Genomic DNA, 24,200 nt, shown 5'->3' on the forward strand with positions numbered 1-24,200 from the left:
GCATGTGACTGGTCGGCCAAGGTCATGACTGGTCGGCCAAGGTCATGCCTGGGCGGACAAGCATGTGACTGGTCGGCCAAGGTCATGACACTTGACTGGCCAGTCAAAAATCTTCACTGGTCTACCGGGTCACTCCTAAGCCAGATTACCCAACCATTCCTTGCCATTTGTCACTTCTATTGCCACGTCATCGTTTTTTCAAATTTTGGGGATAACAGTCGGTTTGGACGATTTTTTCTTATTCCGAGATTCAGAATTCGGTTTTTGGTCTGGATTGGTGCGATCCAAAAATCGACCGACCAACGTATCACATGAAAAAAATTGACTTTTTTGGACCACAGTTTGGCCGGTTAAACCAACCAAACCGATTATTATTTTAATAATTTTTGAGAAAATTAAGTTGAAAAAAAATAAAAATGTGGATTGTTGGAATCCATTTTTGAGCCTTTTTTTTAATATAAAAATAATTCATTTAACTTGTTAACTTGAATATTGAAAACATAAATACATAGTATTAGTTACATCCACAAATTTGAAAGTTTAAAACATAATTCAAAGTCCATAAGCATAACATAACCTCAAATCACAACACATTATCAAAAGTCCAAAGTCTATTGTCCAATCCAAGACAACACATACTTAAAACCAAAGTATACAACCACAAATCAATCACAACACATAGTGAAAGTTCAAAGTCCAAAGTCTAATACAACACATGGTTAAAACTTAAAACTAAAAGTCTACAACCACAAATCACTACACATAGTTAAATTCCAAAGTCCAAAGTCCATAGTCCAATACAACACAAATTAAAAATTATACATCATATATACTAGTGCACCAAAATAAATAAAAAAATCAGCAAGATAATATATTCCTAATATCAATTACAGTTATTATTGATGATCTACGGGTGAGTTAGTCCTTCTTAACTCAAATTCCAACACAAAATCCATTCCATTTCAAGTGTTCAACAAACATAAAGATCAGCAAGCACTTTCTTCCAAATAGAGAACCAAAGCAAACTCAAAATTCTCTTGAAATGAACATCATATTATTAGATATTACTAATAGCTACTATATATCACTTCACAAAACATAATATATAAGTCATAAGCCAAACTAAAAAAATCATGAAGAACAAAAAAAAAAAGAAAAGAGAAATAGAAGGAGGATGTACCTGGTGTCGCAGAGAACTGCAGTGGTGTCGCCGAGTGCCGTAGAGCTTCATAGTGGTGTCGTCGATGCCGAGTGTCGCAGTGGTGCCGTCGAGTGCCTCCGACTGCGAGGTTGAGAGTAGAGAGGGAGAGTGATTGGGCAATATCTGTGAGTTGAGAGAGAGATAGATATGTGAGACTGAGAGAGGGTTGTCGCCGCCAACCGTGCGTGAGCCATGAGGTTGAGAGAGACGAGAGTTGAACTTGAGAGGGAAAATGACTGAATAAAGAAAAGAAAGGAAAAAAGAAATGGTAGGGCTAGGGTGTTTGGATCGTGAACCGTGAGTGGTTTTTTTTGTTATATAAAAAAAATATTAATATATTTTAAATATTATATATATGTATAGATATTATCAAATTTTATACTTGGTCGGTTTCAGGTTTTTTGGTCGGTTTACGTACTGATTTCAAACCGACCGAATTAGTGTTGGTTTGCACCGTGGCTGTTTTAGTGGTTTTGGGTTTCATCAATTCTGGTTTTTTCAGCGTTCGGTGGGTCGGTTTCAGCAATTTATTTGATTTTCTAGATTTTTGTACAACCCTAGTTGTTAGAACTATACAAATATGCAATTGAAGATAGACCATTAAAAAAAGTGTGCACCTCTTTTAACGAAAACATATATAAGTCCACACACTTTTCAGTAGATGGTATAAGCCCAAATAATGATACTCTTTATATGAAACTACATATACCATAATAATATTAATATATATAGGAATATTTATGTAACAATTGTATTATTTGTAATATAGCTATCATTTACTCTATTGATGAGGATGCAAATAAAGAAATTGAAAAAAATAACAAGATATCTTTCATGGACTTCATTCCATACAAGGGTATAATATATATTATTGATATATAATAAATTTTATTTAAAAAAATGGATGATTGTCGAAGCGCAAAATGTCATGAGTTTTCTCATTTTATGAAAATATTGATAATTATTTAAGATATAAATTTTTAACCCCTAATAAAATAAAAACCTGAATTTTTTTATAAAATAAACTGAAAACAATAATTAAAAAAATATATAATTTCAATTATTATAACACTATAAAAATAAGTGATTTTGCCAAGCACCCCTTATATATTCATGATAAGCACGACATCACTTGTTTGAAAATTACCAATTTACCCATTACAAAAACTACGTATTTATGTATTTATACTTTTCTTTAAGCACAAGTTAAAAAGGAAAGAAACTTTTTTTTTTTCCAGATTCGTATAAATTCAAAAACAAACGAGATCTTGCCTCAGAAATCTCTCCCATTGCACCTCTCTCTCTCTCTCTCTCTCTACCAACACTCTCTTTGTGACTCAGCCATGGCCGCGCTGCAATACCTAGAGTCTCTGCGCAGCACACATCCAGAGCTGGGTGATTGGTACAATTCGCTTGCAGATCTGTACCAGAAGAAGCTCTGGCACCAACTCACTCTCAAGCTCGAGGAGTTCGTAGCCCTTGCTGTCTTCCAGGTCTGTTTCCCATACCATTTGTACTCCTTAGATGCTAAACTATATTTAGAAATGGTAGAACAACTGTTCAAGTAGGGTTCTTTGTGATGTGATGAAGATTAGGGTTTGTGAATCTTGGAAATGTTGTGGCCCTTTGTTTGCTGGGAATTTAATTGCGAAATTGGGGTTTCTGTAGGGGACAGGGGAGGGGAGGAATTGAGACTTTAGATGGAAAGCTAGGGTTTTTGAATATTCTGTAGTATGACATATAGGTGAAAAGACTTTCTTCAAAATGTTTTTTACATGGGATGGTGCTTTTCACTGGAAAAGGGGGTAAAAAAGAAAAAGGAAGGAAGCTGAAAATTTGATAAGTGGGCAATAATTTGCTTGGTCTGTGGACAGGTTGGAGGTCTTAGAAGACATGTGGTGTAACTATATTATGTGAAACTTTAATAGTTTTAAATTATATTGATAAGGTTGTGAGTTGTGGCTGCTTATTTGCACTTGCCAGCGTAACTTGCTACTTACTTGTGGCTACAGGCATTATTGATCTTGGATTTGATGCACTTGTGTATTTTTGGTTGATGGATATTGGGCCTCAAATGAGTTGAGTTGGTCAATTTCCACTGTGGAGTCAATATCTCTAGAATGTGGGCTATCTTTTGTTTGTCACAGTTAAGACTTTGTAATTATAAGAATTGCATGAAGACTTTTTCCTTTTATGATAAGAGCGTCTTGGACCTCTTTGTATGACCAATTGAGTTTTATCTACATGTTTTATGTTCCCATATAATGGCATAATTTATTTACTTTTTCACCATCTCTTAGCCATGCAACATTGAGAGGTGTTATTTGCTATCTTTTAATTTGCTTGTTTATTAAAATGGGATGGAGTCTAGTAACTATGTAGAGTTGGACTATTAGAAATACATGCATCTTAGTGCAGTAAGCCAGAGGTTGAATCTAATTTAGTTGGAACTTTTGATTTCGATTGTTCTAGAAAATGCTAACGGCAGTATAGTTTCTTCTCTCAAATTTTCATTCCTTTGAAGAGTGTTATCATGCAATAAATAACAATTTATATATGCGCAGGCTTTGATTGGATTTTTCTCAATCTTCATCTCAAGTCCAGTATGGGAATGTGACATCAGTGTTAGTTTGAAATCCAGGGCTGTTGTTAATATAGTTGCAATATATGGTTTGCTTGTCATGTATGCCTCCTGGGTTCCCTGCCCTCAGAAAACCTTTATGAGAAAAGTCAGTGCATGACTATACCTTTGGAATCTAGTATTTACGTGCCTGCCAATATAATGTTGACATTAGTACATCTTCTACTGACTTCACTTTTTCCCTAATAATAGTGTTATTACTGCAAGCTAGTAATACATTATGCTCTATGTAAATTTCATTCATATTATAGGCAAGTAAATACTCTAACTTGTTTCAATGAATTGCCTAGTGTTTCAACAACAATTCTCTGGTTGTTATTTAGGCTTGCTTTCTCATTAACAAAATATTCGAACTTTTGGATTGGAATTTGTATCTATTGCATGAATTATCTCTTGTTGCTTATACAAATTGTGTTTGTTCTCCTCTTATCCTTGCGTACATTTAAATCTTTGCTTTCACTTTTCTATCCCTGACACTTTCTTTTATTCTTGAGTGCAGGCTGGAGATGCTCTGATACAATTGTATCATAATTTCATCACCGACTTTGAGACCAAAATCAATCTTCTCAAGCTTGCACATTTTGCAGTTATTGTTTCTCGACAGTATCCTGAAAAAGAAGCGGCCATTGGGTATCTTGAAGGGGTGATAGAGAAGCTTAGAGCCACTCGGGAGCAGCGTATAGAGGAGCCAGTTCTTTACATTAAGATGCAAATTGCCATATTCAAACTTGAGCAAGATCAAAAGGAGTGCAAAATCCTTCTAGAAGATGGAAAGACTACAATTGATAGCATGACTGACATTGATCCGTCTGTGTATGCCATTTATTATTGGGTTTCTTCTCAATACCATAAATTTCGTCAAGAATTTGCTGAGTTCTACAAAAGTGCTCTTCTTTACTTAGCGTATACCTCAGTGGAATCTCTGTCAGAATCATTTAAGCTGGTAAGTGTTACTTCATGTTAAGTTAAATGTACATATAAGCATTAACATCTTTTGGAAACAATTCCTGCTTTTTGCCCTCTCAACTGACCTTCTTTTTGTCATGTTGTGTAAATCTTGAATTCTTTGTAGTCAAGATGTATTGTGTGTGAAGGTTGTTTGTTGTCATTCTCTTTAGATGCATGGTGACCATTTATTTGTGTTTATCTAATTACTTCAGTTTTTTGTTATGCCCCGACTACTTGCAAGAGAGTTAGCAAACCAATAGAACAGTACAGAAAGACAGCAGAGAGAATTGTGGCTAAAACCAGTAGAAATTGTATCTCAATTCAGCAACTAAACAGTACAACTTTCCGCATGTATTCGAGGGCCTGGGACCCTCCTATGCAATAAGCAGATTCTAGCTCAAGCATACCCCACTCACTGACCTCCCCACTACCTATATTGGCTCACTCTCTTTCTGTTACAGCAATGACCAAAAAGCCCCTGACCCAACCGAAAGACTACCTTACCCCTTATGTGTTGACCTGGCTCTCCTAGCATAAGTGAACCGTATGTCAGTCCTAACATTACCCCTCTATATCTCGAACCTTGTCCTCAAGGTTAAATGCTGGAAACTGGTGTCGAATGGAGTCAAACTTCTCCCATGTGGCTTCGAACATGGGTAGATCCTTCCATTTAATCAACACTTCGAGTTGTCTTCCTGCGCCGTCTGTGGTGTAGCGTACGTTGAGTAAGTCCTCCAGTTCCACAATCAGTTCCAAGTCAGCAGTGATGGTGGGAGGCAAGGTGGGAGATGAATGCGCTGTGCCAACAGTCGCTCTGAGCTGGGATACATGGAAAACGGGGTGGATGGTAGAAGATGCTGGCAAATCGAGGCGATAGGCAACGGGGCAGATCCTAGACAGCACCTTAAATGGCCCATAAAAGCGTGCTGCCAATTTTTCGTTCTTCCGAATCGTCAAGGATTTCTGTCTGTATGGGCGCAGCTTGACGAACACCGAGTCCCCCTCCTGAAACTCCACTGGTCGCTGAGATAAATTAGCTGCTGCCTTCATCCGCTGCTGTGCCCTCAACAAATGCATCTTCAAATCATCTAAAAAAGCGTCTCTGTCTTCCAGCAACTGTTCGACTGCCACAGCGGTAGTGGTGCCATTCTCATAGCGAAGCAAAGAAGGTGGATCACGACCATACAAAACCTTGAACGGGGTGCACCCCAAGGCTAAATGGAATGTAGTATTGTACCAATATTCAGCCCAAGACAGCCATTTCGCCCATACTCGAGGCTTCTCCGAAGTGAAACAGCGTTGATAAGTTTCAAGGCACCTGTTAACCACCTCCGTTTGGCCATCGGTCTGGGGGTGGTAGGCCGTGCTCCGCTTAAGTTCCGTACCCTGCAACCGAAACAACTCAGTCCAGAAATTGCTCAGAAAAATCCCGTCCCTGTCAGAAACTATAGAGCGGGGTATGCCATGTAACTTGACCACATAATCAACAAACTTTTCTGCAACGGTCCGAGCATTGACAGGATGTTTGAGACCAATAAAGTGGTTGTATTTACTCAGCCGATCCACTACCACTAAAATCGAGTCCACCCCATCGGATTTGGGTAATCCTTCAATTAAATCCATCGAAACATCCTCCCAAACGCGCTCTGGCAGCAGCAACCCCGCAGGCGACATGGCCATACTCTTGTTCCTTTGGCAAACATCACAGTGCCACACAAACTCGACCACTACCTTTTTCATACCCAGCCAATACACATTGCGTCATAGTCGTTGGTAAGTCCGAGACTCCCTGGAATGTCCCCCAACCGGTGAACAATATTAATCACGCAAGAAGTCCGGCAGCAATGCCGATGTCGCTGTGAGGACCAATCTGCCCTTATAAAGGAGACGACCATGCTCCCTAGTAAAACCCGGGACCCCCTTCCCATGGGCAAGGTCAGCTAGCACCCCACTGAACAATTTGTCTTGCTGCACCTCCTGAGCCACCACGTCCCAATCCAGCCAAGTAGTAGAGGATAAAGTGGCACACTCCACCTGGGGTAACCGAGAAAGCGCATCAGCTGCACTATTGCCCACTCCTGGCCGAAAATGTATCTCAAAGTCATAGCCTAGAATTTTCACCAGCCACTTTTGATGTTCCTGCGACACAAGGCGTTGCTCTAGCAAAAACTTCAAGCTTTTTTGGTCCGTTCGCACTATAAACTTTTGACCCAACAAATATGGCCGCCACTTCAAAATAGCAAGGACAATTGCCAAAAGCTCGTTCTCATAGATGGACTTCAATTGGGCACGAGATTTAAGTGCCTGGTTGAAATAAGCGAGTGGACGCCCTTCTTGCATTAAGACCGCCCCAAGGCCATACCCCGAAGCATCCGTGTCCACAACGAATTGTTTGGTAAAGTCAGGCAAAGCCAACACGGGCACAGATACTAAGGCTGTCTTGAGAGCCATAAACGCCTCCGATGCTTCCTTGGTCCACCCAAATTGATCCTTCTTCAATTGGTCCGTGAGTGGTCGAGCAATGGCCCCATAACCGGCCACAAACTTCCGATAGTACCCCGTCAGTCCTAAGAATCCCTGCAACTCCTTGAGGGTGGTTGGTAGTGGCCAATCCACCATAGCCTGGATCTTTGAGGGGTCCACGGCCATGCCCTCCGCAGAGATGAGGTGACCCAAATACTCCAAATGGCATTGGAAAAAACAACATTTTTTTAGGTTCGCATACAACTTGTGCTGAACCAACATCTGTAGGACCAAGGAAAGGGGCTTTATGTGGGAGTCGGTATCCGGGCTGTAAACTAATATGTCATCAAAGAAGACCAACACAAAACGCCGTAGAAATGGCTTGAAGACTTCGTTCATCAAGGACTGAAACGTGGCAGGGGCGTTTGTTAGCCCAAACCGCATGACCACGAACTCGTAGTGACCCTCATGAGTTCGAAAAGCCGTCTTGTGAACGTCCTCCGGCCGTACTCGAATTTGATGATACCCTGAACGGAGATCCAACTTCGAGAAGACCTTGGCGCCATGGAGTTCATCCAACAACTCGTCGATAACGGGAATGGGAAACTTATCGGCGATCGTCTCACGGTTGAGGGCATGGTATTCCACACAAAATCGCCAACTCCCGTCCTTCTTAACCAACAGAATCGGGCTGGAGTATGGACTGGTACTGGGGTGAATGATACCAGCCGCTAGCATCTCTCCCACTAACCACTCAATCTCATCCTTCTGAATCTGGGGGTACCGATACGGTCGCACACTTATCGGCGAGGTCCCTGGCCGTAAGGGTATACGGTGATCATGACTCCGAGGCAGCGGCAATGTGGCTGGCATAGCAAAGACCGAAGCAAATTTCTCAATGAGGGCCGCGGTTGGGCCGGTGGTCTCTGCCCCCGGTGAGGTAACTGTAGACGTCCCCAATTCCACCCAAACTCCTTGACGCTCCTGCTGTAAAATCTTTCGCATTGTCTTAAGGGATACTCGGGTTTTATGCAGCGAAGGATCTCCCCGAACCGTATAGGCCTTACCCCCAACATTTAGCTTCATGATATGATCCTTCCAATGGTGGTGCCCAAAGTCTCAAGCCACTGAATGCCCAGAATAACATTAGTGCTGCCCAACGGTAAGGGCAAAAAATCGTCAATGATCTCCAATTCTTGTAACAACAGCGGAACCGAGCGGCATATTCCTTTCCCGTGCACGGCTTGCCCCGTACCCATCTGAACCCCATACGTTTCAGTGCTAGAAATCGGCAGCTGTAATGCCAAAACCAAGTCAGCGGTGATGAAGTTGTGCGTAGCCCCACTGTCAAGCAAAACCACCACTTCCCGGCCGTGAATACTACCCAGCAACTTCATAGTCTTCGGCGAAGTTAACCCCACCACAGAATTCAGGGAAACCTCGACAATCTGTGCCTCCAAATCCATCGATGTTGGGGTACCCGTAGGCATACCCAGCAACTCATCAATCGGGTCCTCAGCCGCGTCAACAGTGGCCTCATCTTGGACCAAAACAATCTGCAACTCCGGAAATTTATACTCATGCCCTCGACGCCACTTGCCCTCACACTTGAAACAAACACCACGAGATTTCCGGTCCTGGAGCTCCGCCTCGGTCAGCCGTCGGTAAGCTGTCGAGGATGCAGGGGGTGAAGCCGCGGTGGGCGAAAGGGAAGCCGAATAAGGAAAGGTGCCCCGAGGGCTCTCGTTCTGCAAGGGGCCCAAGGGTTGGGCCGGGTTAGGGTGCGGCTTGGGCGGCCCACCACAATGAGCCCGAACCAAGGTCTGATTGGCCTCAATCACTTCAGCCAGTTCCATTAATTAGGCCAGGCCCGCGGGCTTGAGGATACGTAAAGGGCCCTGAATGTCCAGCTTCAAGCCCTTCAGAAAGGTGGAGACCAGCATGGAGTCGTCAATCGTCCCCAGCGTCGAGGCAATGGATTCGAACTGTCTCCGATAGTCCTGGACAGTGGATGTCTGCCAGAGATTGAGCAACCGATTGTATAGAGAACCCTTCGTCACGGGACAGAATCGTTTGACGAGTAAGGACTTCAGCTCTTCCCACGAAGCAATCGACCGCCTCAGATTTTCCCAGCGAAACCAGTGCAAAGCGGCCCCCTCGAAACACATGATCGCAGCCTCCAATTGCGCCGCCTCTGACAACCGTTGCAAGCCGAAATACCGTTCCGCCCGATAAGCCCACTCGTCCGGGTCAGCCCCCGAATACACAGGCAATTCAATTTTCCGAGCTCGGAATTCATGGCGATGGCCCTCGTCTCCCGCGTGGCCCGACGACCCCCCTTGTTGGGGTGAACCGGTCGAGGACTGCTCACTGGCCCCCAGCGGACGGTCAGAGTCGAATCGACCCGTGGCCAACTCCGAGGCGATGAGAGCTTGGCCCTTAATCACCATTTCCAATTTCTCAGTGATCACCGCCAGTGTCCTAAAGTGCGAGGTCACTGTGTCCTGAAGAGCAGCTAAGTGAGCTTCAACGGAGTCAACTCTAGAATCCATCTGAGTGTGCGGCATCCACCAGGAATCGAAGGGCTCTGATACCAATTGTTATGCCCCGACTACCTGCAAGAGAGTTAGCAAACCAATAGAACAGTACATAGAATAGTACAGAAAGACAGCAGAGAGAATTGTGGCTAAAGCCAGTAGAAATTGTATCTCAATTCAGCAACCAAACAGTACAACTTTCCACAGGTATTCGAGGGCCTGGGACCCTCCTATGCAGTAAGCAGATTATAGCTCAAGCATACCCCACTCATTGATCTCCCCACTACCTATATTGGTTCACTCTCTTTCTGTTACAGCAATGACCAAAAAGCCCCTGACCCAACCGAAAGACTACCTTACCCCTTATGTGTTGACCTGGCTCTCCTAGCATAAGTGAACCGTATGTCAGTCCTAACATTTTTGTTGTCTCCCATCATCTTAAATAAGGGCTTCTATTGTGGTGTATTGGGAAATTAATGGTCCTATGTTAAAGCTGCAAATATAAGGTTGTATCGACTTTTGTAAGATCACGGGAAAGGGATAAAAGCTCGTTTGGGCATTTTATTGAATCCTATAATAATAGTTTGAGTTATTTAAGATAATCTTTAGGTAATAGCATCTGACTGGTGAGGATGCTTTAATTATTTTTTTTCTCTTTTACATTTGTGACCCTCATCTATAACATTGCATTATTTGGCTAAGAACAAAAAGAAAAGAAAGAGATCCTGTCATGATTTTATTTTTTATGTAAGCACATTAATCTTTTCTCAAGTCTTTTGAACTCATTCAATGTTCTATAATTCGTTGAAATGAGAAGATTTGCGTTTTCAGTGTATATATTGCTAAGTAGTTTTCTTATGTGGTCTTCTTGTATTGTGAATCTTGTGATACAATCATACAAGGTTAATTTATGGCCAGCTGGCAAAAGAATAAATTCAGATTTCTTAAAAATGTATTCTCTAAATTGGAGCCTCTTTAGAGAAATTTTGTTTGACCAACAGCATGCATTAAACTTTTCCAGCTGTTTTGACTGTTAGTTTCAGTATTTTGATTTTTTTGTACAATTTTTTAGGACTTGGCATTTGATTTATCACTTTCTGCACTGCTTGGGGATAATATCTACAACTTTGGCGAGCTGCTGGCACATCCTATTGTAAGAATATCTCTGCCCTACTCTGTGTGTGTGTATTTTTCCATTCTTTCTACTCAACTTGCCTTAGTTGCTCTACTTTTTTTTTTCCCATTTTACAATTGGAAATATTTCATGTTGAATGTGCTTGTGATGTGTAACAATTTTCCATTTTGGTGATTTAAAGTTCGTTCTTCTCTGGATTCTTGTAGTGCCTTGACATACTTACTTACCCTCTTATATATATCATCCTGGGGTGTATTAGTACAAGGTGAAATCCTTATTAGTATCTTATTGAAAAAAATCCTTTACATCATTGGTAGTGGTTTACAAGGGATGGCATGTATATGATTGATATTGTCTATAGCATACTGCCCTACGAATCTACAAGTTTTGGAGCACTCAAAGAAAGTGTTATGAATGGCCAATCAAGTAGGACATAAATGACTGCAGTTCTATTGATTAAAATGAATTAGAAAACTATACATGACGAGGGAAACTTATGAAATCATACAGGAAGAGAAAAGAATTTGTGAAATGAGACTTTAGTGAGATGTTTTAAATATGAATCATGCTTTGAGTGTATGATGTGTACACTACCTAAATTTAACTCTGAGGTTACTAAAAAACACCAGTGTCACATTTTAACTAGGAGAGCAGGCTAGTTGTGAGCTGATAAGAATCATATTACTTGTATTCATTTCTGCAATGGATTTGTACAATCCTAAGCAAAGCCAAAAGTTATTTTGTCTAAAGGCTGAACAAGAATATTGCAAAGAGACTATTTGGTTTGGTTTGTACATGTGATAATAGTTTTCACCAGATAATATGATTTGAAGCATCATTATTATTCTTATTATTTGTATATAACACCCCTGAAGATACAGCATGGTTGTTTAATTTAAATTGTTATGCTTATATGTTATTGGTAATACTACTTTACTTTTACTTAGGATTACATCTGTTAGAGCATGAAATATGCTGTTGGTCAACTTCTATGACAGAAATATCGCCACTTGAATATGCCAAATAAAGTGTATTTAGCCAAAAGCAAAATAGCGAATTTCTAGTGCTGGACCTGGAAGTAATATGCTTCTCATATTCCTGTTAAAAATGGGTTTGGTAAATAAAGTGAACTTACTAGTTAGATTTTCTTCATCCTCATAAGTCAGTGCCATCTCTTTCATGTCTATCAGCGATCATGTCTATATTCAATCATGTCTATATTCAATTGCATTATCATGCATTTTAGCTCAGAATTTTATGACATTAATTTTAGGTTCTTTTGCACTCTATTTTATCATCCTGGTTTGTTGTGATAACATCATAATGATACAACATTGTTCAGATTAAGAGTCTTCTTGGGACAAAGGTTGAGTGGCTCTACTATATTCTTCAAGCATTCAACGCTGGTGACTTAGTTCGCTATCAGGAACTATGTCGTGTGCACAATGCTGCTTTGAGGGCTCAACCAGCCTTGGTTGAGAATGAGAAGAAGCTTCTGGAAAAGATTAACATTCTTTGTTTGATGGAAATCATCTTCAGGTTTGGTTCTTTTTTGTGCCATCATTTTATACAAAAAGGATTTGCGTGTTTCTCTGTATATAATTTAACCATGATGATGCTGTGTATTCTTGCAGCCGGTCATCTGACGACAGGACTATACCTTTGAGTATAATTGCTGACCGCACTAAACTTTCAATTGAGAATGTGGAGCATCTTCTCATGAAGAGTCTTTCTGTAAGTTCATCACTTGAAACCTTAATGAGCACTGAATTGATCAATATAATTTCTAGAACTTGTGATCATTACAATTTCTTTTAATGACCTTAATGGTAGCACTGCACCACTGAGATAGACATCATTGTCTTAAATATATTGTTCTATTGACGCATGACTTATCCTCTAGAATTAATGACTTGAAACAACCAAGTCGTTCCTTATCATTACCTGCAGATGATCTTTCAGCAGTTTTATAGAATGTTGATTGGAAAGTTAAGTGCTTATTTACGGTTATTTTTGAAGTTAGTAATGCTGAAATTGAGTTAAATTCTGGACTTCCCAGTACATATTAGCATGGTCGTTCTATTTTTAGTTGTACTATTTATGCTTCATATGATAAGAAAATTGAAGCACACGTATCAAGATCTTGAATTTGTTATTGTTTAACAAAGGATGGATTCGGCCTCCTTGTGACATATCTTCTCCAGCTTTTACTTTTATATTATTTGATTTTGCCAGCTTAATTTTCTTACTAGCCAGCCAGCATTGTATATTTGGAAGTGTTTGGAGAGTAAAGCCGATAACTTCAACATAAATACTATATTCTTTTTTGCATGTAAATCACTTTATTTTTCATTTAGTAGTCTTGTTTATTTTATGTGGAATTGCGGATCCTTCCCTAGGTGGTAATTAGTCATTTTTCAATGTAGTTGTCTTCCAAAAAACAACTGGTGATCATCTTTGTTTTCTCTGCCTTGTTAGTTGTTTCTCTATTCTTAACAGTAGGAGAATATTCAATGCAGGTTCATCTGATTGAGGGCATAATTGATCAAGTTGATGGAACCGTGCATGTTTCCTGGGTGCAACCAAGAGTTTTGGGGATTCCACAGATCAAATCTTTGCGAGACCGACTGGACAACTGGTTGGATAAAGTGCACACCGCATTGGTATCCATTGAGGCAGAAACACCTGACTTGGTTGCATCGTGAGTTTGATTTCTTGATAAGTTTTCAGGCCATTGTAACATTTTCTTAACAAGAAAGGCAGTAAACATGGGTGGCCTCAAAAGATTTAGCCTAGTTTGCTTGGGCAGATGGGCCTTCTTTGTACGCCCCTGCTTTTTCTTTTTCATATTGCCTCTCCTGCGTTTCTTGAATCATTTTTCTGAAAGGAGTTGCTTATGATACATCACTTCGGAGTAGTAAATTCTATAGTGGCAATGCCTAGAGACATGGTGATCCATTTGCTGATCCATTAAAAGACGGCTGTTATTTACTTTCTTAGCTTTGATATTGAACCAATGTATTTGGAATTTTTCTTAGTTACAGTTATGTGATCCATTTGATTCAGATCCGCTTCTTTTGCTTTAGATAGTCCGATGAAAAGCTAAATTTGTCATGTTCGTTTGAAAGTGGATTGGGTTTACACTATTTTATAAAATACTATTTTTGAAAAGGAATTGGGAAGCAGTCTAATTTTCACAAAAGAAAGAGGATGACTCTTTGTCAGATGTTTAGTCAAACATTTTTATGATAACTGAAATACTTTAACATTATAAACTAATTAAATTATTCTATTTCATTTAGTTTTCATTTGATTAAATGAAACAAATAAAAGTATTTAAGTTGTTTAGTTTTATTTAATTTAACTAGTTCATAATTTTGATGTCATCTTAGGTATTATGTTAATATTTGATTAAATTTGCGACGATATATTTTTTTTCCTTTTGGAAAGCTTGCATACGCCACTTTTTTTTTTTTGCTAGGGTGACTGCAAATAATTACAAAAATATTCCTTCAATCATTTTGATGGTTATCTATGTTGCTGTTGACATTCGTCATCCAGAAAGGATTGCACTATCCACAAACACCCCTAAGTCCTGTCATCCCACTCACCATCACGATTCACCATGGGTTAAAGCTCGCAACGGCGTTGCCACATTCAATCTCTATTTTTGGCCAACTTGGACATCAAAACAACGAGCTTTGTATGGTTGAATTCAAATTTTTGGAGAGAACAAAGCCAAGTCGCTAAAGTGTTTTACCTAGCCGCCATTCCACATTGCTGATCTACAAGATAAATGGATTTGTTTAAATTTGGGTATTTTTTGTAACCATTAGTTACAGATCTAGTTATTTTAAGTAATACAGCATTTCTGTATATATTAGTTTTAGAAATGTTTAACTAAATTAATAAATTAATTTAGTAAATGTTGATTACAAGTGTGGGAGTAGTTTCTCCAAATCCCAACTAATTCTGTTAATGAGTTATTTGGTTCTCAACTGTCATAACAACCTCATTAACTTTCAGTCATTGGTCTATAAAATGACATCTTGACTCCACTTGTGAGAAGAAGAGAAAGACAGAGAAAATTCAGTTGAAACAGCAGAAACACCAGATTAGAGAGAGAGAGCTCAAGTGTGAAAATCAAGATTGAGTATTGAGAAAGGTTGTGAGAGCTGGGTTTGGGGAACTGTATTGAGAAGCACAATTGTTGGGAAAGTGCTTGCTCAGGGATTGAGAGGAAAACACCGGTGTGATTGAGTGTTTAGAGAGTTTGATCCAAGATTGTTTCAAGAAGCTCTATTGAAGTCTTGTACTCATTTCGTTGATTAAATAAAGAAGAGACATTGGTTCCTAAAACTGGATTAGGTTCAAGATCACATTGATCTTGTTCTGAACCAGTATATATACTTGTGTTGATTTATGCTTTCATATTTTTCGTTTTCTAATTGTTTGATAATTAGTCTTACTGATTTGTGTTCTTAGATTCATCTCTAGTTTACCGAGATTCATCTGAGGTTCTTGAACTGGGAAATTTATCCTCATTTCCAACAACAAGAATATATTTTCAAGTTAAAAATGAGTTAATGTATATGTTATTTACAAAAATATCGACCTATAATTGTTTTTGTAAATGTTCTGCAAAAAAAACCTACTTACAGAAGAAAATATTGTTGATTTTACACCCATCCATACGCTTTCGTATTTTTGCAAGGTGAGATATATATTAAGTTTTTATATTGAAGATGTTTATGTAAATTTCTCTTTTTTTTTTCTTTCTATTTATATATTTACAATTAAGGATGATAACAAATTAGGGATATTCATTTTAGAGAATTTACACAAAGTGCCAAAATTGGCACTATTACTATATTTTTACTACCAGGAGCTTATTTTTTCTTTTTTACTATTTTGTTTTTATTTCTTTTTACTGTTTACTAAGTTTTAAAAGTACACATTTACGGTTTCCTCTTATTGTGACGTTTTTTTTCTTCTTTTTTTCTACACGTTTTCCCTATTATATATTATTTGATTTTTGAAAATTCTTACACGTTTGAACAACTATTGCACATTCAATCCACTCTCTTTCTCTTCAGTCTATTCTCTCTCTACTCATGATCTTCTCGATTAGACGAACAATTTTCATCTCCACGATCACACGCCTATAAGATTTATGGTTCTTCAAGCATTTTTCGTTTTTCCCTCTCTTTATTTTTTTAAAAAAATTATAATTTCAAATTTTTGTAAACCGTTTTTGATCTCTATAAATATATGTGTGTGACTAGAGATGGCTATTACAAGTTCTACTTCATCTTCTCCCTCTAAAAAAAACACAAAAAATCATCTAAGTGTCCTAAAGAAATTTCACGAATGGGAAAGAAAGTTGTTGGTCAATCCGCGAAAGGAAAACAACCTAAAGGCAACCCAGAAAAAGCTGATGAAGCTAGTTCGAAATTTGGTAAGAAACGAGTAGTTTTTAATCAAGTTGAAGTTAGGAAAGCAAAAAGGATAAGAACTAAAAGTGATGGTCCAAAAATTACAGAAGATTCTGGCAGGAAGGGGAAAAAATTGCAAGGGATAAAGGGACTAAGGATTTTTTTAGTTTTTGTTTGATTTATTTCCAGTTGCTTTCATATCTCTGTTTTTTTTAAAAAAAATTTCCATCATTATTGTATGATTTTGGTAATGCATGCTAGTTGTTTTATGATATCGATTTCAACGTTTTATGCTTTTTTTTTTTTATTCTGAATTGGTTTAAATAATTTTTTTTTTGTTTGTTTTGGGTTTCGTTTGGATTTTTTTTTTTTTTTTCCGATTTTGTGTTTGTACTTGTTTTTGTTTCTAGTTCATGGATTGTTTGATTTTTTTTTCATGGTTATACTAATTTTTATGTAACTATTTTTTTTTTTAGCTTTTCATTTTTTTTGTAGCTTTGTGAGAACTATTATGTCGAGTCAGACTATTTTCATACTAAATTGGTCGCAACATGTAATCATAGTGTTATTGCATGTCTGATAGGCAAAAGGTGATGTTTTCTGACCATATTTGGTCATTTTTTGGGTATTCCTAGTTACACATTTCAACCTTAACTGTCCCGTAGTTTGTTGTTGAGGGAGATTCATCAGCCTAATGCTGATGAGTTTTGGGCCAATATTTCTGGTCGTAGGATCATATTTAGTATTGAGGAATTTGGTTTAATCACTGGTTTGGATTGTCATGGGGAATGTAACAAAATGGATTTTAGGCAAGATTACAATAATATTATTGAAGAGGGTCTTATTGGAGTAAGAAAAATTAACAAAAAAAGTATTGAAGATACATTTAATGGTGAGAGGTGGGGGAGTGATGATGAGCTTGTCATCAAGTTAGTTGTTCTACATTTGGTTCAATGTTTTCTTTTGAGTGGTCCTGAGGATAGAGCAGTTTCTAAGGAAGATATATATATTGTTGATAGTTGTCTATATCATCAATATTGTTGGGGGAATGAGTCATTTGCAGTTACTTTGGAGTCTTCTAAGAGAAAAATTGCAAATGGAATTAAGAAGAAAAACAAATACGAAAGTACTCACGAGGATGATAATTATGAAGGTTATTATAGGCTCTTAGGTTGTCCTTATGTTTTCCAAATATTGTACACTGAAGGAAAGTATGCTATTCGAGAAAGCGGTACAATACCAAAGATTTTAAACTAGAGCACTCGTATGAGAACTCCAAGTTTGTATGATTTGAAGATGAATACTTTTGATATTCCTCTGAAAAATGTATTTTTTTATGTTGTTTTGAAGTTGCTGTTTATTTTATTTCTAGTTTATTTCCATTCCTTGGTATTTTGTTTTTTAAAATCTAATGTTTTGTTTATGTTGTTTTGATGTTGAGCTATGGGTAAAAAACTTGACTCCTACTTCTACACAGCTTACTGAGTTGAATTTGGATGGGTTTTTTCAAGATGAAACACTTGATGACCATGGAAAGGTAAACATGTTGTTAGGTGCTGAAGATGTTGAAGATGATGATTTTGTAGAAAAGACGTTTGATGGTGGCTATTCTTCAAAGGTAGATGAAGGTGTTTCCTCATCTAGTTTTGAGGAATTAAAAAGCCAACTTTCTTAGGTTGTAAGTCATCAATAGTCGTTGTCCACTGACATGGTTGTTTTGAAAGCCTTTGTTGAGTTGAATTTTAAGGACCTTATTTCTATTGTGCAAGAGTTGCACCAAAAAATTGATTCTATGTTGGATCGTTCTGTTACAAAGGTATTGATAATATTGTCTTATTTTTTTAGTAGTTGTTTTATTGTTATAGCAACAAAACAACACAAAATGTGTTTTTTTGTTGTTTTTGTAGGAAAATATTCATGCTAAGGTTACTGAGAAGTCTGAAGATGGTGAGGAGCTTGAAAGTGATGAGCACATTCATGGCAAGAAGAATGATGAGGATTTAAAGACTGAAGATGATGAGGAGGATGACAAGGAAAATGATGATAAAAATGATGTTTTTCAGGGCCAAAATAATGATGATGATGATGATCAGGGTGGTGGCGGTGACGAAGTTGATATTGGTTGTAATATTGATGGGAAAGATGATGGAGATGAAGCTGTGGTGGATGCAGAGAAGGTTGTTAAAGATTCAAATGTTGTTGAGGGATCTTCTCACATTGTTGATGAGGAAAATGTTGACAAGGTACTTGTGTCTATTTCATTTTATTTATTTTTATTTTAATATTGTAACATTATTTTATTTCAGTTATTTATGTGTTTTTTTGAAGGCTGATAGTGATTATGATTTAGATAACTTTTTCAATGGACTAAGCCAGCTTGATGTTGATGTTCCTATGTTGATTGGATTAGTAGCTGTGTCAAAAATGAAGGTTAGTTATGTTGTTTGTTTGTTGTTGTCTGGATGTTGTGTTTGTGTTGCTGCTTTATTTTGGTTAATATAAAATGTTTTTTTATATGTCTTTTTCTTTGTTGTTTTGTAGTTGCCTTCAAATGGCTCAGCCGTTGCGGACAGTGTCAGTTCTATTGCCAAAACAATTGAGGATGTTTCTGTTGCTGCGTCAGTTCATCAGCCTGAAGTTGTTGTTTCTGAGAAGGTTGATTGAGTTGATATTGAAGCAACTCCAATTATTGAGAAGAGGCTTGCATAGCTCGAAGTAGCTTTGAAGTCTCCTTTCCATCAAGATTTTGAATCTGGTGGTTCTCGTTCAGTTCAAGAAGATGAAGATTATAAGATTGTTACTTATGTTAAAGGCTTGTTGCCACTAGATGAGAACATTTGGCAAGTTCCTGATCCAATTCATGAGAAGGAGTTTGATGCTTGGTGTAATGCCCCAAATTTCTTAATAAGGTTTAGGACCTTGATTAGGAGGCCGGGAGGGCCATAATTGATTTATTATGTGATTAAATGATAATATGCATGTTTAGGTGTATTAAATATGCATGTGAACCCATTTCTGATTAATTGGGTGATTTTTATATTTTGGCCATTTCAGGCATATTTGGCATATAAGTGATATGTGTGTGGTGCTTCATTATTATTTGGTTATGCTAGGGTTACTCAACACGAGACGATCCTAGGAGGTAAGCTAGTGGGAAAGTCACAACAGGATTTATACTTGACTTGGAGTAAGTCAAGGGGTATTTAACATTACCGGGTTATTGGGTAATGGGAATAAGTATTTGATGATAAATTAGGAGTTAATAAGATCAGGGGGAAATTCTAGAGGTTTGGACTATTTTGCCCCAGGGACGTTTTCGGGACCCCAAGCATTAGGATTTGTTTGAGGCTACTTAAGCTTGAAGTAACCTGTTAAGAAATAAAAAGAACGTTCAGTAAGTTCTCTCTCCCTCAAAGTTCCATTTTCGTATCCCGATCGCATTTTCGAAGGAAACTTGAGTTCTAGGACTCAGATTCAAGCGAGGATCGAGGCGTAGCGATTCTAGGGAAGATTAGAAGCTTATTAGCTGGAGGATTTAGTTGGGAACGACTTAATCGGAGGTAATTCAAGTTTTAAGTTCTATGTTTTTAAATATTTTAAGCTTGAATTGGATTTTGTGTTTTGATGAGTTTTTGGATGATTTGAGACTTGGGTTTTAATGGTTTTGGATGATTAGGATGTTTGGGAACTTTGATTTTGGGATTTGGAGATGTTTGGGTAGGTTTTTGGAAGGTTTTAAAAGAGGAAAATCGTGGTTTTGGGTGGGTTTCGAGGTGGGGCCGCGGCCCTGTTCTTGAGCGTCGTGGCCTGAGCTTGTTGTAGGTTGGCGGTGGAGCTGAAGGGCTTGGGGGCTGCGACGCTTGGGAAGGAGGGCCGCGGCGCTTGGTGTAGGTGCCTGATGCTGGCGCCTCGGATGTGGCTGGGGGCCGCGGCTCAGAGAGATGGGGCTGCGTTGCTTGGGGGCCTTTGTGGCCGAAGTGATGTTTTGATTATGGGAACTCAAACCTTAGGCCTCAAGATCGTTCCTACTACCCATTTTAGTGGGATTCGATGTCCTGGAGGCTAGGTCTTGGTTCCGAGATTGAGTTTTAGAACTTGAACTCATTGGATCACCATTTATGGTTGTGACTAGGTTATCACTAGAGGCTTGGAATCAAGATCGTGCTTGTGGCTTGTTTATTGGTAACTTGTTCTTGGACCAAAGGTAAGAAAATTGCACCCTATATATATGAAATGCGTGGTTATTATTGAGGCATGTTGAGTGTTTAAATGTGATGCACAAGAAACATGTGGTTAGGGAATGCCATGAATGTTAAATATGAGATTGATCAGAGCTTGAGTCTTTGTGTTTGTGCATGATCCTAATTATGCTAGCAATTGTTAAGTAAGCATGCTGAATGCCCTATATTCGGATATTTGACATATGATATATGTCTGGTAGCATTGGTTACTTGTGCGTGGCACTGGCTTACTATTCAGAATCAATAATGGTGTCAGAACTAGCTGTGAAGCTGTGACTTACTAGTCAAGTTCGATAGCGGTATTGAGCACTGATCGTATGTTACTGACTTAAGATTCAGGGGCGGCATAAGCGTCAAGAACGCAGAGCCGATAAAAGATTAGATCTAATCGACATCTGTATTGAATGACTCAATATGATCATTAATGCTGGACCGACCCTAAGTTCGATAAAAACTAAAAGCGCTTGCCTAGTTCTATGACTAGTTACTCAGAGCTGGGGCCAGAAGGCCCAGGTGACTTTATCGTCACATGGCTAGTGGATACGAAACCCACAGTAGCGACTCTATGGTCAATCGGTTGGTTTACATTGGTGACTTGCTTATCAGTCACTTATTCTGTTTAAGCTAGTGACGTGATCACTTATTTGTAAAGCCCAAATGACCGTATCGTCACATGGCTAGTGGGAACGGAACCCACCTTAGTGACTTTTACAGCTGTCACTTTTCTATTTAGGGCTAAAAGCCTTGGATGATTATTATGATCATCAGTTGATGTTATATTCTTGCAATATTGAGTTTTCTTATTGGGCTTCGGCTCACGGGTGCTATGTGGTGCAGGTAAAGGCAAAAGAAAGCTGGACCATCCTTGAGTTGGAGAGCTTAGGTGACGATGTGTACATATGCGGCTGCCCGACCGCCACGGCCGAGGGTTAAACCCTATTTTGCTGCTTAGATCGACTGGTTGTAAATATTTTCTTGTAATGAATCTTTAAATTATATTTTTGGGATCCCAATGTAAACAGTAAACATTTTAGTGAAACGTTATATCTTAACCAAAATTTTTAATCCCTAAATCGCTAATCATACTTAGTTACACGATTATGGCCAAATGACTCGATTAGCGAGTTTAGCACTGTTTAATATGCACACCGTAACGGTCCCTGGAGTTTAGGGCGTTACAACTTGGTATCACAGCGAGCCAAGGTTAAGGGTTCCTGAAGACAAGCTGGGCATGTACACTCATCACTGAAGATAGCTTCACTCAGGGAATGGTAACTATTTCTGTAGTTATGTGCTTAACTGCTTAAATAGAATGTAAATTCTTTACCTGCACATTGTATTAGGGAGCATGAGATTCTGATAGAGCCTGGCTCTTGAATATATGATTACATGCTCCGTGAATATATATATGAATGTGATCATATGATTACTTGCTCCATGAACATATATAATTGTGATATTTTCATGCTGGAGTTGGAAGCATGAGGTGAATGTTGGAGGAGTAGGGATTGTGATTGATGTATTAATGCCATGGGCATGTTTATAGCACTGCAATGATTTGTGAATGTGGTGTGGTAAGATTGTTCCCATGGGAAAGCTCTTGATATGCTCATCATGATTAATGGGTACAGTTATTGACTGAAATTCAATCAGCAGGTTTGTATCCAAGGCAGATAATGAGGCCTGGTGGTGATTATATTGAGGCTGGGAGTTTCAGTCAGGGGTTGAGTTCTTCATCTGCCCCTCAGAATTTTCAGCAAATGCTTACAGATGTTCAATTAAGATTGCAGAGGCAAGAGGAAGAGATTAGGTGTTTGAAGCAACATCAGAACCTGTCGGGGAACACCTCTTCCTTTGTTATGACAGGAGTGGCACCAGTTTTGGCTCAGCCTAGGGTTGAAAGAAGATGGGAATTTCTCTGTGGAAGATTCCAAGAGTATTACCCTCCAATCTTTGAGGGAGGCCTAGATCCATTCAGAGCTGAGCAATGGATGGGCATGATTAGTTCCATTCTTGATAGTATGGGGCTGGTAGGTCATGATAGGGTGATCTGTGCTACTTATGTATTGCAGGATGATGCCCAGACGTGGTGGGAGGTAGTATCCCAGACACGAGACACTACTGTGATGGATTGGAAAGAATTTAGGTAGCTGTTCAATGAAAGATATAACTGTGATGCAGCCAAGACTGCTAATGTAACACTCTGGTTACCCCAAGACCGTTACGGTAAACGATGAACCGTGAATTTAACTCGCTACCCGAGTTCTTTGGTTAAAAACGTGCTTCTAGGTGTTATTAACAGGTTAAGGTGGAAAAACCAGTCAAAAAGAAAGGATATATTTTATTTAAAACATAAAATTGTTCATGGGCCCATCAAAATATTTACAGCTCAAAATGGTCATTACAGTTTAAATTCACAACCCGCCGACCTAAGCGGCAAAAATAGGGTAAACCTCCTAGTTCCTCTGAGAACTCCTTGGCCGTGGTGGTCAAGCGGTTGCATATGTACACATCACCTCCTAAGCTCTCCACTCAAGGCTGGGTGAGCTTTTCTTTCCCTTTACCCGCACCACATAGCACCCATGAGCCAAAGCCCAGCAAGAAAATTCAATACAACATGAATATAATATCAACAATGATCTTAATAATAATTCAAGTCTTTCAGTCCAAAACAGAGGAGTGACAGTCGCAAAAGTTACTAAGATGGGTTATGTTCCCATTAGCCATGTAACGATAGGGTCACCGGGGCTTTACAAATAAGTGATCCTTTCACTAGCTTAAACAAGATAGGTGCTTGATGAACTAGTCACCAACATAACCTACCTCGTGACCATAGAGTCACAACCAAGGGATTCCACTCCCTAGCCATGTGACAAGCTGTCACCTAGGCCTTTGGCCCTGGCTCTGAGTATCTAGTCTTAGACTAGTCAAGCGCTTATAGTTTTCATTGACCTTAGGGTCGGTCCAGCATTAATTCTCCTAGAGTCATTCAACACTGATATCGATTAGATATAATCTTTTATCGGCCCTGCGTTCATGACGCTTATGCCGTTTCTGAGTCTCAGGTCAGTAATACGCGACCAATGCTGGCCCTGACTAGTCAGTGCCATACACAAGTAAGCAAGCTTTGCTAAGCATTTAATATGCAATCAATGTCCACATTTAACAACCAACATGCCTCTACAATAACCCTGCATGTCACATATAGGGTGCAGTTTTCTTACCTCTGATTCGAGCGAGAATGAATAAAAGAACGACCCTTGATAATGATCTGACTTTTAGTTCTTTAGCAGTCACTTAGTCATAACCAAATATAGGACACCATCAATAAAATTAATAACAAAGGTTCCCGAACAAAGATCTAGCCTCCAGGACATCGAATTCCACTAATCCGGGTAGTAGGAACGATCCCGAGGCCTAAAACTAAGTTCCCATGATCAAAACACCCAATTGGCCTCAAAACCCTTCATGAGCCGCGACCCTAGAACCTTGAGCCGCGGCCCCCAGACATACCAGGAGCAAGCTCCACGGCGCCCTATACCCAGTGCCGCGGCCCCCAGCACACACAAAACCCATCTCCTTCTTCTTCGAGCTTCGGC

The 24,200-nt window shown here is 39.0% G+C and overlaps 1 protein-coding gene across 1 annotated transcript; it reads left to right on the forward strand.

Annotated features, from left to right (window-relative positions):
• The first annotated feature begins 2,472 nt into the window (after nt 1-2,472).
• Nucleotides 2,473-13,990, forward strand: LOC133777740 (26S proteasome non-ATPase regulatory subunit 13 homolog A). Its single transcript, XM_062217470.1, has 6 exons — nt 2,473-2,694; nt 4,342-4,785; nt 10,863-10,943; nt 12,268-12,464; nt 12,560-12,659; nt 13,445-13,990. Exons 1-6 carry the CDS (start codon nt 2,545-2,547, stop codon nt 13,628-13,630), a joined length of 1,158 nt encoding a protein of 385 aa, XP_062073454.1. The 5' UTR covers nt 2,473-2,544; the 3' UTR covers nt 13,631-13,990.
• Nucleotides 13,991-24,200: the final 10,210 nt, after the last annotated feature.

Source organism: Humulus lupulus, chromosome 5, assembly GCF_963169125.1.
Source record: "Humulus lupulus chromosome 5, drHumLupu1.1, whole genome shotgun sequence".
Lineage (NCBI taxonomy): Eukaryota > Viridiplantae > Streptophyta > Magnoliopsida > Rosales > Cannabaceae > Humulus > Humulus lupulus.

Coding starts and splice junctions, on each gene's coding strand:
- LOC133777740 (XM_062217470.1), top strand. CDS start 2,545: ATGGCCGCGCTGCAATACCTAGAGTCTCTGCGCAGCACACATCCAGAG. Junction 2,695..4,341: donor TAGCCCTTGCTGTCTTCCAG/GTCTGTTTCCCA, acceptor TCTTGAGTGCAG/GCTGGAGATGCTCTGATACA. Junction 10,944..12,267: donor AGCTGCTGGCACATCCTATT/GTAAGAATATCT, acceptor AACATTGTTCAG/ATTAAGAGTCTTCTTGGGAC.